Here is a 21,082-nt window from a genome sequence, read left to right as displayed (position 1 = left end):
GGAGCGGCGCTGTTGCAAGTGCCTTCAGCCCCGACCCCCTGCACAAACTCTCCTCCATTCTGACCCACTGAGAATCCACCCCTCTGACCCAGCTCCGCACTGTCTCCACATTCGCCGCCCAGTAGTAGTACAACAAGTTCGGGAGACCCAAACCCCCTGCCTGCCTTCCACTCTGTAGCAGCACCTTTCTTCTCACTCTGGCCACCTTCCCTCCCCATATGAATGATGTAATCCTTCCCTCAATCTCCCTGACAAAAGACTTTGGCAGGAAAATCGGTAGGCATTGAAAAATAAACAGGAATCGCGGCAACACATTCATTTTAACCGCCTGTACCCGACCTGCCAGTGACAGAGAGAGACTGTCCCACCTTGCCAGATCAGCTTTCACTCTCCCCACGAAACTAGTGATGTTGTACCTGCGAAGCCTCCCCCACTCCCGGGCAACCTGCACCCCCAGATACCTAAAATGAGTCCCTGCTCTACGGAATGGCAGCCCCCCCACCCCTGCCCCCACCCCCGGCCGAGACACCACAAAGTACTCACTCTTGTCCAGGTTCAACTTGTACCCCGAGAAAGACCCAAATACCTGCAGTAGCTCCAATATTCCTCCTATCGACGCACTCGGCTCTGACACGTACAGCAGCAAGTCGTCGGCATATAAGGCCACCCTATGCTCTATCCCCCCCCCCCCCCCCCCGCACTATTCCTTTCCATGCTCCGGAACCTCTCAATGCGATGGCCAGCGGCTCAATCGCAAGTGCAAACAGCAGGGGGGACATAGGACATCCCTGTCTCGTCCCACGGTGGAGAGAGAAATATCTCGAACTGATATTATTTGTGCGGACACTCGCCTTCAGCTCCTTATATAATAGCTTTACCCAGTTCACAAACCTTGGTCCAATCCCAAACTGCTCCAGCACTGCCATCAGGTACCCCCATTCTACCCGATCAAACGCCTTCTCAGCGGCCAATGCCACAACTACCTCTGTTTCCTTTCTTTCCGCCGGTGCCATAACAACGTTCAAAACCCTCATAATGTTCGAAAACAGCTGCCTCCCTTTCACGAACCCCGTCTGATCCTCCCCTATTACCTTCGGAAGGCACTCCTCCAGCCTACCCGCCAGTACCTTCGCCAACACTTTTACGTCCACATTCAGAAGTGATATGGGCCGATACGACCCACACTCCGACGGATCCTTATCTTTTTTTAGTAAAGGGGAAATCGATGCCTGCCCCAAGGTTTGCGGCAACACCCCCTTCCCTATCACCTCCTCAAACATCCCCACCATCAGGGGTGCCAACCTATCCTTAAATTTTTTATAATATTCCACCGGAAACTCATCCGGCCCTGCCACCTTCCCCGACTGCATCCTCCCAATCGCATCCTTTATCTCCTGCTCCGCTATTGCTCCTTCTAATGTAGCCCTGTCCCCCTCCCCTAGCCTCGGGTACTCCAACCCATCGAGAAATTCCTGCATCTCACGGTCTCCTCCGAGTGGCTCTGACTTGTACAACCTCTCATAAAACTCCTCAAAAACCTTGTTAATCAGCACTGGGGCCACCACCAACTTCCCTGCCCTATCCTTCACCTGAAGAATTTCCCTTGCTGCTGCCTCCCTCCGGAGCTGACGTGCTAACTATCTCCATGTTCATAAACTGCACCCCTTGCTCGTCTCAGTGGCGCACCGCCTTCCTGGTGTACAGTCGGTCGAAGCTCGCCTGCAGTTTCTTCCTCTTTTCCAGCTTCGCCGGGTCCCCATCCTCTGCATACCTCCTATCTACCTCCAACATCTCATCTATTACCCTCTGCCGCTCCAACCTCTCCTCCTTATCCACCCTAGCCTTAAACAAAATTGCCTGTGCCCATCATTTTGATATTTATAATTTATTTTACAGTTTGAGGGCCTGGAGAATCCTCCGAAAATTCAGTTCAATGATTTTCTGTCTCTGTGCAGTGCATGAATCATTTACACTCACATTTACGCATTCAATTTTGTTTCTTCAGGTTTACGAAACTAAAAGAGGCATTTGTATCTAAATATGGTGCACCACCTGCATTTTATGCGCGAGCCCCTGGACGAGTCAATTTAATCGGTATGTTAATTTAGAATGTATGCAAATTATTTCCTATAAAGGCATTTCTTTACTATCTCGTTTTTATTTACTTCGCGACAATTTTGCCACCTGCTTTAAATTAAAACTGGAGGGCAGCACGGTGGCCTAGTGGTTAGCACAGCTGCCTCACGGCGTTGAGGTCCCAGGTTCGATCCAGGCTCTGGGTCACTGTCCGTGTGGAGTTTGCACATTCTCCCCGTGTCTGCGTGGGTTTCGCCCCCACAACCCAAAAATGTGCAGAGTAGGTGGATTGGCCACAGTAAATTGCCCCTTAATTGGAAAAAATAATTGGGTAATCTAAATTAAAAAAAATTAAAACTGTACATTTCAACTTTTGTACTCTCTCACAATACACTTCTGTAACATTCCACTATACAGACCTTTAATAAAACTTGACGGACACTTGTGACACAGCGAAGCTATCGTTAACACCAGTCTATAATGTTGTAAATAACATGGAGATTGTGAGCATTAAAATAAATAGACTACATTGCGACAGGCATCTTCTTCAGTTGTCTCAATTACCCTAATGCATCCAATCAGCAGCATGATTGGATGCTTTTAAGACGGAGAGAATCATGTCTGTGTCTAGTTGCAGAGGAGCCTTCCCATAAACCTGGGCAATGAGTGGATGGTGTACGTTGTTTGAAACTAATAACTTAATTGACAAGAAACTTGAGAGGATAAGAGCAAAGTTCAGAATACAAATGGACAAAACAAGTTCACTAAATACTCCAGAAGCAGATAAGGTTATAGGAAGTATTAAAATCCCTGTTAACACTGAAACAGTGATGAAAACTTAAGACATGTAAGTTGCTGGACAGAGCAGCAGCAAATAAAAATGACGAACCGTGAAAAATACACTTTTAGGGTATATGGACAGGATGGGAAATTACTCAATGTTCTGTACTTGAATATATGCAACATAAGAAACAGAACAATTGGGTTAGAGACACAAATTCACGTCAACAGGCTATATCTCCCTTGTGGAAAGACAGGAATGTTGGGATCACGTTCCCATGATACAAGACTGAATTAAATCATTGGAAAGAAAGGACTTGAGCTTGGATGAACCAGCATTTGAAACCATTCATAGAACTAATAAAGGAGCAGTAAAGGATGCTGGTCTCTGGTGGAAGTTTTCTGCAGACTTCATGATAATAGTGATGTAGTGGGATCCAGACCTCTCTGCAACCTTGGTCCAAACGTTAACACAAACAGAATTCCAGGTGAGGTAAGAATGACCTAGGTTCATGTTGCAGCTGTATAGAACCTTAGTTAGGCCACACTTGGAGTATAGTGTTCAATTCTGGTCGCCACACTACCAGAAGGATGTGGAGGCTTTAGAGAGGGTGCAGAAGAGATTTACCAGAATGTTGCCTGGTATGGAGGGCATTAGCTATGAGGAGCGGTTGAATAAATTTGGTTCTCACTGGAACGAAGGAGGTTGAGGGGCGACCTCATAGAGGTCTACAAAATTATGAGTGGCATAGACAGAGTGGATAGTCAGAGGTTTTTCCCCGGGGTAGAGGGGTCAATTACTAGGGGGCATAGGTTTAAGGTGAGAGGGGCAGGGTTTAGAGTAGATGTACGAGGCAAGTCTTTTACGCAGAGGGTAGTGGGTGCCTGGAACTCGCTACTGGAGGAGGTGGTGGAAGCAGGGACGAAACTGACATTTAAGGGGCATCTTGACAAATACATGAATAGGATGGGAATAGAGGGATACGGACCCAGGAAGTGTAGAAGATTGTAGTTTAGTCGGGCAGCATGGTCGGCATGGGCTTGGAGGGCCGAAGGGCCTGTTCCTGTGCTGTACATTTCTTTGTTCTTTGTTGACTGGCCTGGGCACCAAGGTGCCATTTGTTTGAGTGTGGTGCAAGAGTCTGACTGAAGTCTAATTGTCGTGGTCCATGTAGGTACCAAGGTAGACATATTTAGAACTAAGAAAAAGGTTTTATACAGAGTATTTTATATAGAGTGTATGAGGACCTGGATACTAAATTAAAAAGCTGAATCTCAAAGGTTCTCCTGGATTACCCGAGTCACATGGAAATTAGCATCGGGAACATAAGATGAATAGTGACTCAAAGACTGGTGTGGGATCTGGTTTATTGGGCACTGGCATCAGTACTGGGAATTATATCATTTGGATGGTCTGCGCAAGAACCATGCTGGAACCAGTGTTCTTGCGAATTGCATAATGAGCTAGTTTTAAGCTAAATAATGGGGCAAGTGATCAGATGTGGCATATCAAACAATAGAGACGAGGGAAGAGAGCAAGGTATTAATATGGGAAATGATAAACTGACCTTGACAGAAAAGGATAGAGTACAAATCTAAGAGTAAATCAATAGATAAGGCTAGAGGTTACAAAATAAGAAAAGGACAAAACTTAAGGCTCTGTATTTGAATGCTTGCAGCATTCAAAACAAAACCGAGAACTGATAGTGCAAATAGAGATTGATAAATGCAATATAGTAGCTATTTCAGAGATATGATTGTAGGATGGCATAGATTGGGACCTGAATATTGAAGGGGGTGTTATTTTTTAGGAAGTTAGGAATAGGTGAAGAGGTGGTTTTGTTAATTAAAGACGACATTAATACAATAGAGAGGGATGACCTAAGTTCAGGAGACCAGGATATAGAAGTGGTTTGGGTAGAAATGATGAATGATAAAGGCAAATAGTTGTGGGAGTGGTTTACATGGCCGCTAATAGCAATTGCAAGGTAGGACGGGGTATCAAAAGATCAAATAGTGGGAGCTTGTCAGACAGATATGACAATTATGGGGGATTTTAATCTACATATTTGGAAAAATCAAATGGGCAAAGGTAGTGTAACTGAGGAGTTCAGAGAATGTTTTTGGGATAGTTTCTTAGAACACATTCTGGAGCCAAACGTGGAGCAGGCTATACTGCCATGTGAGAGTACCTTTAAGAAATGGGTGTGTATATAAATATCTGTAGTGAGAGTACCTTTAAGAAATGGGTGTTTATTACTGCAGTGATGTTAGAGAGTGGGTGGAGCTGGGCTGTCTATCAGCTTTTTTTACTTTTGTTTTAGGCTGTTTGCTGCAGGGTGTGTTTTAGTTTCGTTTTCAGAGCTGGATTGGTGCAGTCACAGCCAGAAGGTGTATTAGAGTATCTCTCTGTATTCTAAAAACTGTAAATTGATCCTTTGGTGATTTAAAACTACTAACTGCTTTTAGTAGTGACCTGAACCTGATGTGCTTCTGTTTAAAGGTTTTTTAAGTCTTCTGGATGTTAAAAGGACAGCTTAAAGATTACGTTGTGTTATATTCTTTGGGGGTTGTATTTGAATTAATGGTTGCTAAGATGTTCACTGTTTGTTTCAAAAAGGTCAACTTGAGTTCATAGAATAAACATTGTTTTGCTTTAAAAAATAATTTTCCATTTCTGCTGTACCACACCCGTAGAGTGGGCCGTGTGCTCCCCATACCACAATCTGAAAAGTTGTGGGTCAGGTGAACTCCATGATACACTTTGGGGTTCTCTAAACCCTGGCCCATAATAATACTCAACCTGGTATTGTGCAATAAGGTAGGATTAATTCATGATCTCATAGTAAAGGTGCCCCTAGGTAACAGTGAACACAATATGATTGAATTTTACATTCAGTTTGAGGGAGAGAGAAGAGTGGGCCTAAGACGAGTATTTCAAACTTAAAAAAGGGCAATTATGAGTGCATAAAAGCAGAGTTAGCAAAAGTGAACTGGCAATTTAGGTTAAGGAATAGGTCAATAAAGATGTAGTAGCAGACATTTAAGGGGATATTTGATAATACACAATAGATATATTCGAACAAGAAATAAAAATTCCATGGTTAACTAAGATAGTTGAAGGTAATATCAAACTTAAAGAAAAACCATAATTGCGCAAGATTGGGTGGCAGGTCAGAAGATCCGAAAGAGTATAAAATACAACAGAGAATGACTAAAAGATTAAAAAGGGGGAAAAATTAACATGAGAGAAAGTTAGCTAGAGATATAAAGACAGCTGGGGGGAGGGGGGATCGTGACGTGGCAGAGTTGCAGAATGAGCGTGGTCATGGGTAGAGAGGGGGGCCACCTTCGATGGGCCCGATTTAGGGTGGTATTAAAGGAGGTATAACTGGAGGGGGATGATCGCGGATAGAAGTTCATAGAAGTTACAGTGCAGAAGGAGGCCATTCGGCCCATCGAGTCTGCACCGGCTCTTAGAAAGAGCACCCTTTCCAAGCCCACACCTCCACCCTATCCCCATAACCCAGTAACCCCACCCAACACTAAGGGCAATTTTGGACACTAAGGGCAATTTATCATGGCCAGTCCACCTAACCTGCACAACTTTGGACTGTGGGAGGAAACCGGAGCACCCGGCAGCAGCAGCATCATCAGGCTGAAGGGTGCAGGAGTGATTTACAGCACTGACATTAAACAGAACCCCCAATCTAGTCTTGCTCAAACCAGTACCCAAATCCAGCATAGTCAGGTGATTGCAGGGCCCTTGCCTTCATTTGGCCAGTGGAGGTGGTGCCTGGGACGTAGAGTTGCGCCAGGCAGACATCCAGCGGAATAGGTTCCACTACAGCCATACTTTTTAACAAATATTTGTATCTTTTTTAATAAATAAATATATGTTCTTTGTGTAAATTTAACAAGTAGAAAGACAAAACCATTTAGCCAACATGCTGTTAGAAAGCAGCCCTGTAAACATTGACATTAACAAAAAGACAGGAAAAGTTGCGTTGTGTGCACAAGACTGGACGTACAGATTTAAACCCAGCACAGTAAAAAAGGTGCGGGATTTATTTTCCCAGCTGTCCACGCAGATCAAGTAGAACTTTCCACCGTGCTGCCCAGGCTGCATGATGAGAGTCTGGGACTTACAGTATCTAGTCACAAGGCTCCAGAGACAGGATAAATAAATTAAACAATGCAATTATTAAATTCCTTCTGCAAAATCTATATAATATACACTTTTCACAAACCAAAAATAAGAGCAAGCTGGGTTCAAGCTTATAGTCCGATGGTTGAGGGGAGTGGAGGCGTAAGCCTCCGGTAAGAATTGTGATGTGAAATGTCTGTGGGCTAAATGGGCCGATTAAGAGGTCTCGGGTTTTTGCACGCTTGAGGAGTTTTGAAGGAGGAGGTGATGTTTTTATAGGAGACGCACCTCCGTGTAAAGGATCAGGTTAGGTTGAGGAAGGGATGGGTATGACAAGTATTTCACTTGGGATTTAATTCAAAGTTGTGGGGGGAGAGGGCATTTTGCTGAACAAAAGGATGGGGTTTGTGGGGCCAAGGAGGCGTGGGACCCGGGAGGGGTAGATATATGATAGTGAATGGGGTGCTCGAGGGGGTGGCGGTGGTGCTAGTCAACGTATATCATAGAATCATAGAATTTACAGTGCAGAAGGAGGCCATTCGGCCCATCGAGTCTGCACTGGCCCTTGGAAAGAGCACCCTACACAAGCCCACACCTCCACCCTATTCCAGTAATTGCACCTAAACATTTTGGACACTAAGGGCAATTTAGCATGGCCAATTCACCGAACCTGCACATCGTTGGACTGTGGGAGGAAACCGAACCACCCTGAGGAAACCCACGCAGACACTGGGAGAACATGCAGACTCTGTGCAGACAGTGACCCAGCCGGCAGTCGAACCTGGGATCCTGGAGCTGTGAAGCAAAAGTGCTAACCACTGTGCTGCTATGCCGTGCCGAATTGGGATCATGTGGGGTTTACTGGGAACGATCTTGGACTTAGATACGCACCAGTTGATTATGTATGGAGATTTTCATTATGATGGAGCCGAAGGTGGACAGGTCGAGCCCCAAGTCAATCAGAAGGTTGAGGATGATGAAGGAATTGGGAGGGTTTATGGAATGTATGAATGGTTGATCTGTGGAAGTTTAAGAACCCCATGGCAGGGGTGGGGGGAGTATGCCTTCTCTTGCGTGCATAAGGTTTATTTGAGAAATGACTTTGTGGTGAGTTGAGTGGTGTTAATGGGGATGGTGGGGGTGCAGTATGATCATGATTTCAGGTCATGCGCTGCATTGGCTGGAGGTGAGGCTTAGCTCGGGGGCAGGTGCAGAGGCCGGGATGGAGGCTGGATTTGGGTCTTTTGGCAGATAAGGGATTTTGTGAAAAGGCGAGGTCAGTGATTGGGGATTACGTGGAGCTTCATCAGAACGGGGAGATGTCGCCGGCCACATTATGGAAGGTATTGAAGGCGGAGGTCAGAGAGGAGATTATCTCATTCAAGGTGCGCAGGGATATGCGGAGGAGGGAGAAACATTGATTGTTGCTGGACAAGATAGTCGAGGTGGACAGGAGATACTCTGGATGGGGGGGCACTAAAGAGTTGTTGTTGGAGAGGAAGAGGTTGCAGAGGCAGTGTTATGGGCCAGGGTTTAGAGAACCCCAAAGTGCATCATGGAGTTCACCTGACCCACAACTTTTAATAGATTGTGGTTATGGGGAACACACGGGCCTACCTTATAGGTGTGATGCAACAGAAATCTACAGTACTTTTCAATTAAAACACAATGTTTATTTGTGAAACCAGTTAACACTTTATAAACCCACAGCAAACATCTTAACAACTATCAACACCAATAAATCCCCCCAAGAATACAGTACTCTCCAAGTAACTCTTAATCTTTCCTTGCAACATCCATAAGGCAAAAAGAACCCTTTTTACAGAAAGTCATCAGGTATCACTTTTAAACTAGCGAGTGATTTGAAGACATTGCCTTCACGCAGAAAGAAGTCAAAATTACACCTGGTTTTGCTGGATGCAGCTTCCAATCTGCCAAAACGAAACTAAACACACCCTGTCGCTGCAAGTCCAAAGTGAAAGTAAAAGCAGGCAGACAGCCCAGCTCCACCCACACTCTGACATCACTGATAAACACCCATTTCTTAAAGGTACATTCACTACAGCTATTTTATAAACCCCTATTTCTTAAAGGTACTCTCACATGACAGCAGTTTAATAGGTTGACGACAGGGTGGGCCGTGGAATAGCTACAGAGGGATGTGGGTTGCAATATGAATATTGGGAGAAGGCGAGCGTATGCTGGCCTACCAGCTGCGGAGGCAGGCTGCTTATAGGGAATTTCTGCGAGTGTGAACAGATAAGGGGGAGACGGTGTCAGAGCTGGGTAGGATAAATGGGATGTTCAGGTGGTATTATGAGAAGCTGTACAGGGCCAAGCTGGGTGGAGGGGAAGGGGATATAGGACGGGACTGTAGATGGGTTGGAGTTTCCAAGGTTGGATGAAGAGAGGAGGCAGGCGTTGGAGGAGGAGCCGCTGGGGTTGAGGGAGGTGATTGACAGCGTTAGGGGGATGAAATCGGGGAAGACTCCCAGGCCAGACGGCTTTCCGGTGGAGGTCCATAAGGCGTTTGCAGCAGAGTTGGCACCGTATTTGTTGGGGATGTTTAGTGAGGCACTGGAGAAGGGGGAGCTGCCGGAGACACTGACACAGGCATCGATCATGTTGGTCCCGAAGAAGGGGAAGGATCTGTTGGAGTGTGAGTCGTATAGGCCCATTTCGGTGTTGAACACAGACGTGAAAGTGCTGGCAAAGTTAAGAAGAAAGAACAATACAGCACAGGAATAGGCCCCTCGACCCTCCAAACCTGTACCGGTCATGATACCAACCTTGGCCAAAACCCTCAGCACTTGTGTCGTATCCCTCTATAACCATCCTATCCATGTATTTGTCAAGGTGCCTTTTGAACGCAGTTAATAAAGAAGAAACGTTGTCGGGGAGGATGGAGGGATGTGTACCGGGGTGGTTGCTGAGGATCAAATGGGTTTGAAAAAGGACAGGCAACTCTAGCAATATCAGGAGGCTGTTAAATATGTGGTTATGACTCCATCATTGCAGTGGGTGGCGGAGATTATTGTTTCTATGGATGCAGAGTTGGCTTTTGATCGGGTGGAGTGGAGGTATTTATTTGAGTTCTTGGGTAGGTTTGGGTTTAGCCCGAAGTTTGTGGCGTGGGTGTGTCTGTTGTCTCTGGCCCCGGTGGCAAGTGTGCGTGCAAATGAGATGAGCTCACCGAGTTTTGGACTGCACAGGGGAACGAGACGGGTGTCCGCTGTCGCCATTGTTCGCTTTGGCAATTGAGCCCTTAGAACTTAGAACATACATTGCAGAAGGAGGCCATTCGGCCCATCGGGTCTGCACCAACCCACTTAAACCCTCACTTCTACCCTATCTCCGTAACCCAATAACCCCATCTAAGGATGGGGACACTTAAGGGCAATTCAGCATGGCCAATCCAACTAACCTGCAGTCTTTGGACTGTGGGAGGAAACCTGAGCAACCGGAGGAAACCCACGCAAACTCGCAGAATGTGCAAACTCCACACACACTCATCCAAGGCCGGGACCGAACCGGGTCCCTGGCACTGTGAGGCAGCGGTACTAACCACTGCGCCATCTTGCCATCCAAAACCAATGTTTTGGTTGTGATCATTGAAATTGAAGGAATGGCAGCTTTTAAAAGGAACTCTGAAAGGAATTGGGAAAGAAAAACAAAAACAGACACTTGATGGAATATGAGAAGAATGACCTGAAATATGCTTAAAGTAGAAGACGGGGGATGACTAAATGGCTGAGCAGATATTAACCTGAGGCAGGAGGACTTTTCTCTCTGGCACCGTTCAGCACTCCAGCTTTAACATTGATTTTAAGGAAAAGACCAAAGAGGAAAGCGAGGGAGGACCGGGGGCTGGGGTGGGTGGGGGTGGGAAAGGGGGGGGGGGGGAGTGGAAAGCAAGGTAAGGTAGCAAAAACCAGCAAGAAAGAATGGGGGGCAGCAATGAAGAACCGGGAAGGCAGTAGTCGCGGGGTGGGGGGTGGGGTAGGGAGGATTGTATGCTGAGCCAGACGGTGATGGACTGTAAATAGAAAAACCTAAGAAGAAACCTTTGTGACTACAATAAATGAAAACACACAGCAATGTATATAATTTTGAAAATGCCAATAAAAAGATTTAAAAAAACAAACATTGATTTTAATTTCTTCAGGACGTAACTAGAGTTTCCACTTTATTTTAAATGACATGAGCAGGTTCGGCGGGATGTGTGTGCTCAAGGAGATGGGTGGGTACTGTAGGAGGTGTGTGCAAACTCTGTCTGGATAATATTAGCCATTTAATCATGTTCTGATTCTCACTCGTATTACAGCCTGCCTGTACTACTACAGTCATGTAAGCGTTTGTTTCTTCCCCTTCCCCTTGCCCATGTGAGGCTACTATTTAGAACCTGTTAATTTTTTGAGTCGAAATGAAGATTCACATACAAAATATATCAATTGTTGCTGCTCTCCACCAATGCTGTCGGGCCTCCTGAGTGTTTACTACAGCTTGTATTTTTCCGATTTCCTGCAGTTTCTTTTTTCTCCAGAATTTTCAGTTTTAACTCTGCGAACTAATTTAGTTTCCTTAAACAGTCATCCAACTGCATCTTATGATAAGAGTACCAGCAACAGAGCAGCTGGACAGGTTGGGATTTCTTTGCTTTTAGCTGTAATTTTTTATGTATCCGGACTGCATTAAAGTTTCTGGACAAATTTTACACTTGCACTTTAGAAATTAGAGCAATTCCATGAAGCCACAGTTTAAAAAAAATCTAAAACTAATCAAAATCCAAAAAAAAGAGCCAGAATGCACAATGCTATCCCACATCTGCGTTGTTAAAATTAATTCTCAAAAATGCACCTTGTTTAGGAAGAAAATACAATGAAACATGCTAACTTTCTCGGTTCGACAGGAGCAGGGCCACCGCCATTCAGCCCTGCTGCGTAAAGGATGCTTGGGGAAAGAACATTAATATGGTCTCATGCGGCCAGGAGGTGGCGGTTCTCTGCTAGGTGGTGTTACTGCAATGTCCCGATAGTCCCCAATTTGAATTTTTTGTGATTGTAATGTCATGGAGTCATCTGGTCCCTTCCTTCCTGAAACAGTGGTACCGATTATGCATGGGATGGCTATTAGATTTCTACAGATTGAGAAGAGATGATTGGACAGAGGGAAGATGCTGCTTGAGCCCACATGAAAGGGCAGGCTTCAAGTTTCATAAAAACAAATTAGTTCAAATTTTAATAAGTGCAGGAAAAGTAAGGCAACAAACTTGAAATGGGAAATGACCTTAGAACCATAACTATTAGGCGGGAGTAATATATATAAACAGCTCTAAATGTTTCACAATTTTGCATTAGCCATCAGTGCAAAGCTAAATGGTGCAAGACCACCTACTTGCTCACTCTGGTATTAGCTAGAATTGGCAGGGCTATGGTGTTCGTGCCAGGCTTAGTAATTCTGCCAAACCAATTCCCAGCACATGCTGTTCAAAAGGAAATATTTTGAAAGATCCAGTGAGCCAAAGTAAGCAAAAAAGTTAATGAGAATTGTAAGTGGTTGATGCCAGTAGCTTTTCTGACCAGTATGTTTTCAGTAAAATTATAACTTGCACTATTAAATATAGTAAATACACTAATGAACAGGGATAGTAAAAAACTAATTAAGAGAGAATCTGCATTTGTACAATTCCTTTCAACATCTCCGGCTGCCCCAAAGCATTTTGCAACCAACTAATGTGGACATTGTGGTAATATAGGGGAAATACGACAGTCATTTTGCACACAACGCTGTCCTAAAACAGGGATGAGGTGAATGATTTTAGTGATGCTTGTTGAAAGTTAAGCATCAGTCAGGATACCCGGACGACTCTCTTGCACATCTTTGAAAAGTGCTAGATAATCTATATCAACCTGAGCGGGTAGGTATGTCCTCAGTGTAACCAGTAATTGGAATGCCAGTACCTCCACCAGAGCAACCCTCCCTCAGTACAGCTTTGAAGTGTCAGCCCGCATTATGTGGCCAGGTCTTGGATGAGGTTTGAACTCTCTGTCTGTGAGACAAGCGTGCTACTATTGAGGTGACATTGCAAACTGAATTAAATAAAGTTGTAAAACACATTTAGCTTTTAAGTAGACATACTGTTGATTCTTTAAAAGCAAAACATGGTTATGTGGGCTATAGTACGATACAGGTTCTAAAGAACAAAATAAAATATGTATTCCATTCCATTTATTGAAAAAGATGAGAATCAGATGGTCACAAACAGCTTTGAATCTCAACAGTAATTGCAGTGGAATGATTTAAACATCATTATCTGCAGCACGTGGAACTATGTATAGAAAGTCGATGAGAGAACAAATACTTCAAATTAGAAAACTAGGTATTCCAAGTGGAATGCTTTAATTATGATCCAAATGCTGTTGGTGAAAGTTGTCAAAATAGAATTATGTTTACTGCTCCAGCTATGGTTTACTGGGCAAGTACAACCACTGCCGTTCTATACACAGAGAGAACGGATTATATGATCTGATATGTATGAAATGATCTCTGTCTAAATGGCATTGTGGTTCGGCAATTGGCACAGCACCCCTATGCCAGGAAGGTAGAAATCAGTATCCAGTGACCACGGCTGAAAACTGCATGTGGGGTGTGTGAATGTGAAGACAGAATTAGGCAATGTTTTAATAACCTAATAACCCTCACTGGCAGGAATAGGTTCCAGGGGATGCTGACACATATGTGGAAACTCGTACCCCATTATGACTCCGTATTGTCAGGAAATAGAGAAACTTGAAGTGAGAAAATATTCCCGTCCAATATTATTCAGTAGCTAATGGAGTCTGTGCAATTTAAGTTGGGTCATACTTCAAAATCTTGTTGATTATGCATGTGAAATCATACTTTATATGACCGTTTCTGAAATATTTACTTTAGTAAGTATATTAAATTTGAAAAGTACTTAACCACTTCAGAGGTATGTGTGAATGAAAATAACTTTAATCATTTATATCTTTTGCAGGTGAACACGTTGATTACTGTGGCTATGCTGTGCTTCCAATGGCTTTAGAACAAGATATTTTGGCAGCAGTCACACCAACAAAAACAAAGCTCATCCAGCTGGCAAACACTAACCCTGTATACCTGTAAGCAATTTAATTTGAATTGGGAGTTAAAGGAAACTGTAGCAGCTTACATTCCACTTTCCTAATGGACCATTCTGTTAACTGAAAAGTCTTGATGGTGCTAAATTCAAATTTTTGCGAAGTTATGTTTGAAGTTAACTTTTCAAGATTTTTCTTGTTTTACATCTTTTAAAGTATACTTGGCCAGTGGGTGCACCCAGAGATGTAAGATCCTGGTTTGAATCTGTGTATTTCTTCACCAAACCCATTATTGATCAAAGCCACGCTATTGGAAGATGTGCCAAAAGGAGACCAGGGATTTGCCCATGGAGGGAAGAAGAAACATTAGAGCCAGAATACTTTGGATTGCTGTTTTGGATTTCCAAGCAGCCAGTTAATAGAGAACCTAGAAATCGGCCACCTGGCACCTTTTAACTCAGAAATAATAATAATAATTTTTATTATTGTCAGAAGTAGACTTACATTAACATTGCAATGAAGTTGCTGTGAAAATCCCGGTACACATAGTGGGAAAAACAAAGTAACAAAATGTGATAAAAGCAAATTACTTCAGATGCTGGAATCTGAAACAATACTGAACAATTTCAGCAGGTCTGTGGAGAGTAAAAGGAGCTAATGTTTCGAGTCTGGATGACTCTGTCAAAGCTAGAGAGAACTGGAAATGGGGTCAGATTTATACTTTAGTGGGGGTGGAGCGATGGGGCTGGATAGGGGTCAGTCAAAGATGTTGAGGACAGAAGATAAAAGGAATGTAAATGGAACTGATTAAGGTTAAGAAGGGTGCTTATAGTGGCATTTAAAGAGATTAAAATGCGTGAATGGCAGAACAAAAGTGAACAGTCTGCAAAGGGCAACTAGGAACAGTTGGCCCGAGTAGTGGTGGTGGTTGGGGGGTGGGGTGGGGGGGGGGGGGGGTGGTGATGGGAATAATGGTGAGGGAAAAACAGACCAGTGGAAGGAAATAAAAGAAAAGTAAATTGATAGAAATAAAAATGGGGTAAAGGTGGCGGAGAGAGTTTATAGTCTGGAAGGCTGTACTTCATCTGAAGATATTTGAGGGGCAAATATTGGCCAGGCTATGGGGGATAACTCTCCTGCCCTTAATAAGTGGTGTTTTGGCATCTGCTATGTCCACCAGAGAGGGCAGGCAGAGTTTATATCTTATCTAAAGACCTCTTGACTGTTCAACACTCATTCATTATGGAACTGGACTGTCAGTCTCGATGTTTTTCTGCAAGTCTCTGGAGATGGAACTTGAACAAACAACCCTCTGACTCTGAGCAAGAACATTACCAACTGAGACATGGCTGACACCTAGATCAGTCACAATGAGGCAATGATAGTGGGGATGGGGAATGATTTTATGCACTTTATGCATATTTTGAAGTTTGGTTTATGCCTGCTTTCAAAGTGAAGTAAAATTAAAACACTGAACCCAAGAGATCAAGAGTAACCACTAGTCTCTATTTTAATCCTGCCAACCCAGTGAGAATGGTGTGGGTAGAAAAGCCAGTCTTTGTCAGTTAAAAAAAAAAAAAAAATATTTTTATTGAGTTTTTGGTACACAAGACAAATATAAATATGAAAACAGTGGGAGTTTAAAAAAGAGAAAATAAGAAGTAGAACTAAAACTATTTACACATAGATAAGCTTCAACTATTTCTATAGATGCATCCCACATGTCCTGAAGACTTGCTGTTAGGTAACTTGGACATTCTGAATTCTCCCTCAGTGCAGCCAAACAGGCATCGGAGTGTGGCGACTAGGGGTTTTCACAGTAACTTCACTGTAGTATTAATGTAAACCTACTTGTTACAATAATAAAGATTATAGATTATTAAAAAAAAAGTAATACTTGTTTTCCATGCTGGCACCACCCTGGTAGTCTCTCTACCTCTCCAGATCTTCTAGGCTGCACTCCCACCCAGCTTAAAATCAGGATTTGTGATGCTTGTTAAGAAAGGAATTTGCACATGTATCGCAGCAGCTGATAGTATGCTTGATGTTGGCATTGTGAGAAAATAATGGACTCCTCAACCTGGCCAATCTATAACCTGTTAAAAGGAAAAGATTTAAAATTAGGTCTTTCCAAAGCCTTTTCTAGCATTGGTTTTCCTAGTTGGTGTCTTGTTAATGATGCAATAACAATTTGTGCATTAATACATAATGGGTCCATTTTTTTGTACATTACTTGCTCCACGGTAGCACAGTGGTTAACACTGTTGCTTCACAGCACCAGGGACCCAGGTTCGATTCCCGGCTTGGGTCACTGTCTGAACGTTCTCTCTGTGTCTGCGTGGGTTTCCTCCGGGTGCTCCGGTTTCCTCCCACAGTCCAAAGATGTGCGGGTTAAGTGGATTGGCCACACTAAATTGCCCCATGGTGTCCAAATGTTAGGTGGGGTTGCTGGGTAATGGGGATTGGGTGGGGGTGTGGGCGTAGGTAGGATGCTCTTTCAGGCGCCGGTGTAGACTCAATGGGCCGAATTGCCTCCTTCTGCACTGTAATTTCTACGAATTACATTTCTATTAATTAAAGGTTTGTATGGGGAGGCAGGGTGCCACAGTGGTTAGCATTGCTGCCTCACTGCACTGATAACCCAGGTTTGATCCCGGCCCCGGGTCACTGTCTGTGGAGTTGGTACATTCTCCCCATGTCTGCGCGTGTTTCACCCCCACAAACCAAAGATGTGCAGGGTAGGTGGACTGACCATGCTAAAATGCCCCTTGATTGGAAATATAAAAAAAAGATTTGTATAACACTTCTCCCAGCAACATTCGATAAAATTATCAATTTTTGTTTACAAAGGTGAACAGGAATAAATATTTGATGGATTGGCGTTTCTTTATGTATATTTGTTTATAACAGGTAATACGACATTGCTAATGGGTGTAAGACCCTGGAATGGTGTTTCTGATATTTATCTTGATCTTGCTGTATCAAAATGCTACAACAGTTTGCTCAGTGCTGCAGAAATGATTCAGGACATTTATAAAAACATCACTTTGTGGGTACAAATTAAAAATATTATACTCCTTCCTCATGCAGAATGACATATTATAATACTGTTAACCAATTTGAAAAACATGCTTCAAATGGAGATAGCGGTTGGTTTTCTCCTTCTTAAAGCCTTACAATTCTAGTTATTTACAAGTAAATGATAGTAGCAATTAAAAAAGGTGAATTTACATTATTTACTTTAAGATTCAATTACTTTATTATTCCCCTTCCTTCCCACGGTAAGTCTTTTTCTGTTACTTACAAACATTTTATTGTAAAAGTAATTTAAAAATTGTAAAATATTTACATTAATTGAGGTGTAATTTTCATAGAAACCAGTGTTGGTACGTCATTGGCCAATACAACGTTCTCTCTACTATTGAGTCTACAGTGACCAACATGTGAGCCATTGGCCATTTTACATAGAATCTCTACAGTGCAGAAGGAGACCAGTCAGTCCATCGAGTCTGCACTGATGCTCTGAAAGAGCACTCTACCATGGCTCATTCCCTGCAACCCTTACGCATTGATTGTCGACAATCCACCTATCATGCACATCTTTGGAGTGTGGGAGGAAACTGGAGCACCTGGAGGAAACCCATGCAGATATGGGGAGAACATGTAAACTCCACACAGACAGTCACCCAAGGCTAGAATTGAACCTGGGTGCCTGATGCTGTGAAGCAGCAGTGCTAACCACTGTGCTGCTCTTGACATGGGTCTGCTTCCAGTTGCACTGTCTATATAGCTAGCATGAAACCTTTTTTACTATCCTTCTCTGACCCCAGCAGAAACGTCAGACACTTTCCATAAGGTAATAAAATCCCGACTCAAGGCAACACCATTTGCTCAATTGTCCTACAGAATAATTTAAATTGTAAGAAACACTGAAAATATAAATTTAATTTATCTTTTTCCCACTGTTCGTTCCTCAGTTATTTATAAATGTGGTGCCTGGTTGTAACTGAGGGTGTTGAAATTTCTCTAGAGCAAAGTGAAAACTACAGTGCTCATGCTGCATCTCTACCATGCATGTAAATCTTGTCCACAGCAGCTCTTGGCTGTCTCGTTCAGGAGATATTTTTGAATGAAGCCTTAGAATGGCGTGGAAACCTCTTTTAGATATTTCTAATATTAAACAGCCACTACCATGGGCATGGTTAGTGATATTTTTCCAGAATTGTGTACTTTTCTTCATTTTCTACATAATAAAGAAATAAAATGCCAACAAGGTGTAGCCAAGAAATTTGTTGGGCAATGTGGTTGGTCAGCTTATACTCCCACCATCTTTCTTGAATCTTACACTATCGCTAAGTCGTCAAACTGCTGATTGGCATCTAATATTGGATGAGCAGAAATTTCCTACGTTTAAATTTTGGGAAGACAGAAGCTGGGCAGGATTCTCTGTTGCCCGATGCCGAAATCGCAATCGACGATTGGGCGGAGAATCGATTCCGACGCTGGAATCGGGCCCGGTGCTGGTTTGACGCCGGTTTGCGATTCTCCACCCCCTGCAAATTGGCATCATTGTGATGCACGCCGCATGCAGTTGCAATGCCATTGGCGCCTCATCGGTCGGCCCACCCGCGACCCTCTGCCCCCGATGTCCTGAGTTCCCGATGGCGCGGGATACGTGTAGTCTGAGCCTGCGTGCCGGCTGCGGACTGTGTCCGGCGGTGCCACACTCGGCTGGGATCAGTGCCGCTGGCTGAGGGGGCGTCAGTGAGCGTCAGGGGACTGGTGGGGCATGGCCAGGGGGTGGCCAAGGGGTGGGCTGTGGGGTCGCGGTCAGCGGATTAGGTTTATCGCACAGCTGGTGCCATGTTGTACGTCGCGACCAGTGCAGGTTGTCAGCTGTGCGCATGCACGGTCAGGGACCCGGCCATTCTCCGAATATTTTCAGTGCGGGTGGCAGGTGTTTCAGTCGCCGCCGGTGCTAACCCCTCACTGATACCGGAATCGGTGAGGGGTCGGCGCCGATATTTTACACGTGAACCTCCTGCAGATTCTCTGTTTGAGCTGGCACTTAGCCCCATAAATGGAGAATCCAGCCCATGGTTTTTGGTTCCTGCTCCAAATGCTGTTCCCCAGCTACCAATTCCTTCAATCTCCATGGCAATTTAAAGCCAGCTTTGGCGCAAATGTGGTGCCACATTTGATCCTGAGATGAGCTTCTGATCTTATATTTATGCCATCATTAAGACCACCTATTTCTACCTGTGTAGCATCGCTCAACTTTGCTCCCATCTCAGTCATCTGTTGCTGAAACCCTCATCCATGCCTTTATTACCTCTTGCTTGACTCTTCCTATGCAATCCTGGTTGATTTCTCCCTTTCTGCCCTCCGTAAAGAAAAGGTCATTCAAAGTTGTGCTGCCTGTGGGGTTTTGTTTTGTTCATGGGATCTGTGCATCACCTTGATACACCACCTTGACCCGCTGCAATCTATGTGATGTAAGAACACCCACAGTGCTGGAAGGAAGAAAGTTCCAGGATTTTGATTCCGTGTTGGTGAAGGAACGGCGGTATAGTTCCAAGTCAGGATGGTGTCTGATGGCTACCTCAGTTATTTAGATGGCTAGAGTGCAGGTTGTAACTACTGGGTGTAGCTCATGGAGGCCTGCCTCCTTACCTTGCCTCACACTTGATGCAGAGCGGTGTCCCTTAAGCTATACAAACAATTGTCTCTATGGCTAATTACCCTATCCGTGTCTTAACTTGAAGCAAGTTTCACTCCCCCCCCCCCCCCCCCCCCCCCCCCCCCCCCCCATCCTTTCTCTTGCTCACCTATGTTTTTTCTTGATCAAGCACTGTTTTGGTTTGAAAATGTTCATCCTTGTTTTAAAATCCTTCCATGGCCTCGCTCCTCCTTATATCTTTAATCTCCTCCAGCCTCCAACCCTCTGAGATCTCTATGCTCCTCTAATTCTTGCCAGTTATGCATCCCCAACTTTATTCCTCCACTATTGGTGGATGTGCCTATGTTCGAAACTCTGGAATATCATCCTTACACCCCTCTGCCTGTCTGCCTTGCTTCCCTCCTTAACGACACGCATTAAACCTACTTTTGGTTTCTTTGGCCTTATGTGGCTTGATATCATGAATTGTTTCTTACGCTCCTTTGAAATACCTTGGGACCTTTTATTACATCAAAGATGCTATGTAAATATAAGTTGTTGCTTGTTAGACAATGATAGTTTGGGAAAAGATTTAAGGAATTTCTGCTTATTTTTTGAATGTTTTTCCAGTCTATTATTTCTATCAAATGAGGCCTTCATGTATCAGTTTGACTCAGCTGATAGCTAACACCTAACTCAAGTGATGTTGATTGAAGCCCTCTTACAATCTGGGTTGAACTTGCGTGCAATCCTCAGGACTTTTAGAAAAGGTGTTTAAACCAAGGAGCTGTATACGCATCCTGTTATATTATATAATCTCCACCTTATTCAGCATCATGGGGGGGGGGGGGGCAGTTGCAGGGGAGGATTCTGCTGGGCATGCAACTGTTGGGGGGGGGGGGGGGCAGTTGCAGGGGAGGATTCTGCTGGGCATGCAACTGTTACGTTTCCTACCAATGCAGAAGTGACCTCATTCATTGTGCGTAAAACCTTTTGAAATGTAGCTGAGATTGAACATGGTATTTAAATATGCTCTTGTTTGGCACTTTTTGCTATTGTTTGATTTTTTTTCACATCAAATCAATTGGATATTTGAATTACCCGAGTGACTTTTTGAACCTAACATGACAGAAACGTGATCTTTTGGAGGTATGATTTCTTTAAAGGAATTTTCTATATACTTGCGCACTTGATAGAAGACTTGAATATGTGCAATAACTGAACAATAAGTAGCTCATTGGGTCTTGGAGAATCCTCTTACAACCTCATACAACAGCATGAGTACCTTGGTGTGATATTGGAGGTCTTCTAATTCTAGGG

At 43.9% G+C, this 21,082-nt stretch overlaps 1 protein-coding gene across 3 annotated transcripts in view; it reads left to right on the top strand.

The window, feature by feature from the left end:
- The window catches only part of galk2 (galactokinase 2), a 206,237-nt gene that overhangs the window by 12,795 nt on the left and 172,360 nt on the right, over window positions 1-21,082 (top strand). For 2 of the 3 annotated variants that reach the window (XM_072470681.1, XM_072470682.1), the window contains exons 2-3: window positions 2,006-2,094; window positions 14,022-14,145. In XM_072470681.1, coding sequence (XP_072326782.1) covers window positions 2,006-2,094; window positions 14,022-14,145 — 213 coding nt within the window. The remainder of the gene's footprint in view (window positions 1-2,005; window positions 2,095-14,021; window positions 14,146-21,082) is intronic. The other variant, XM_072470683.1, reaches the window with a different exon arrangement.

This window comes from Scyliorhinus torazame, chromosome 12 (genome assembly GCF_047496885.1).
Source record: "Scyliorhinus torazame isolate Kashiwa2021f chromosome 12, sScyTor2.1, whole genome shotgun sequence".
Taxonomy (NCBI): domain Eukaryota; kingdom Metazoa; phylum Chordata; class Chondrichthyes; order Carcharhiniformes; family Scyliorhinidae; genus Scyliorhinus; species Scyliorhinus torazame.
Note: the sequence above shows the minus strand (reverse complement) of the source record. Positions and strands in the feature narration are given on the sequence as shown.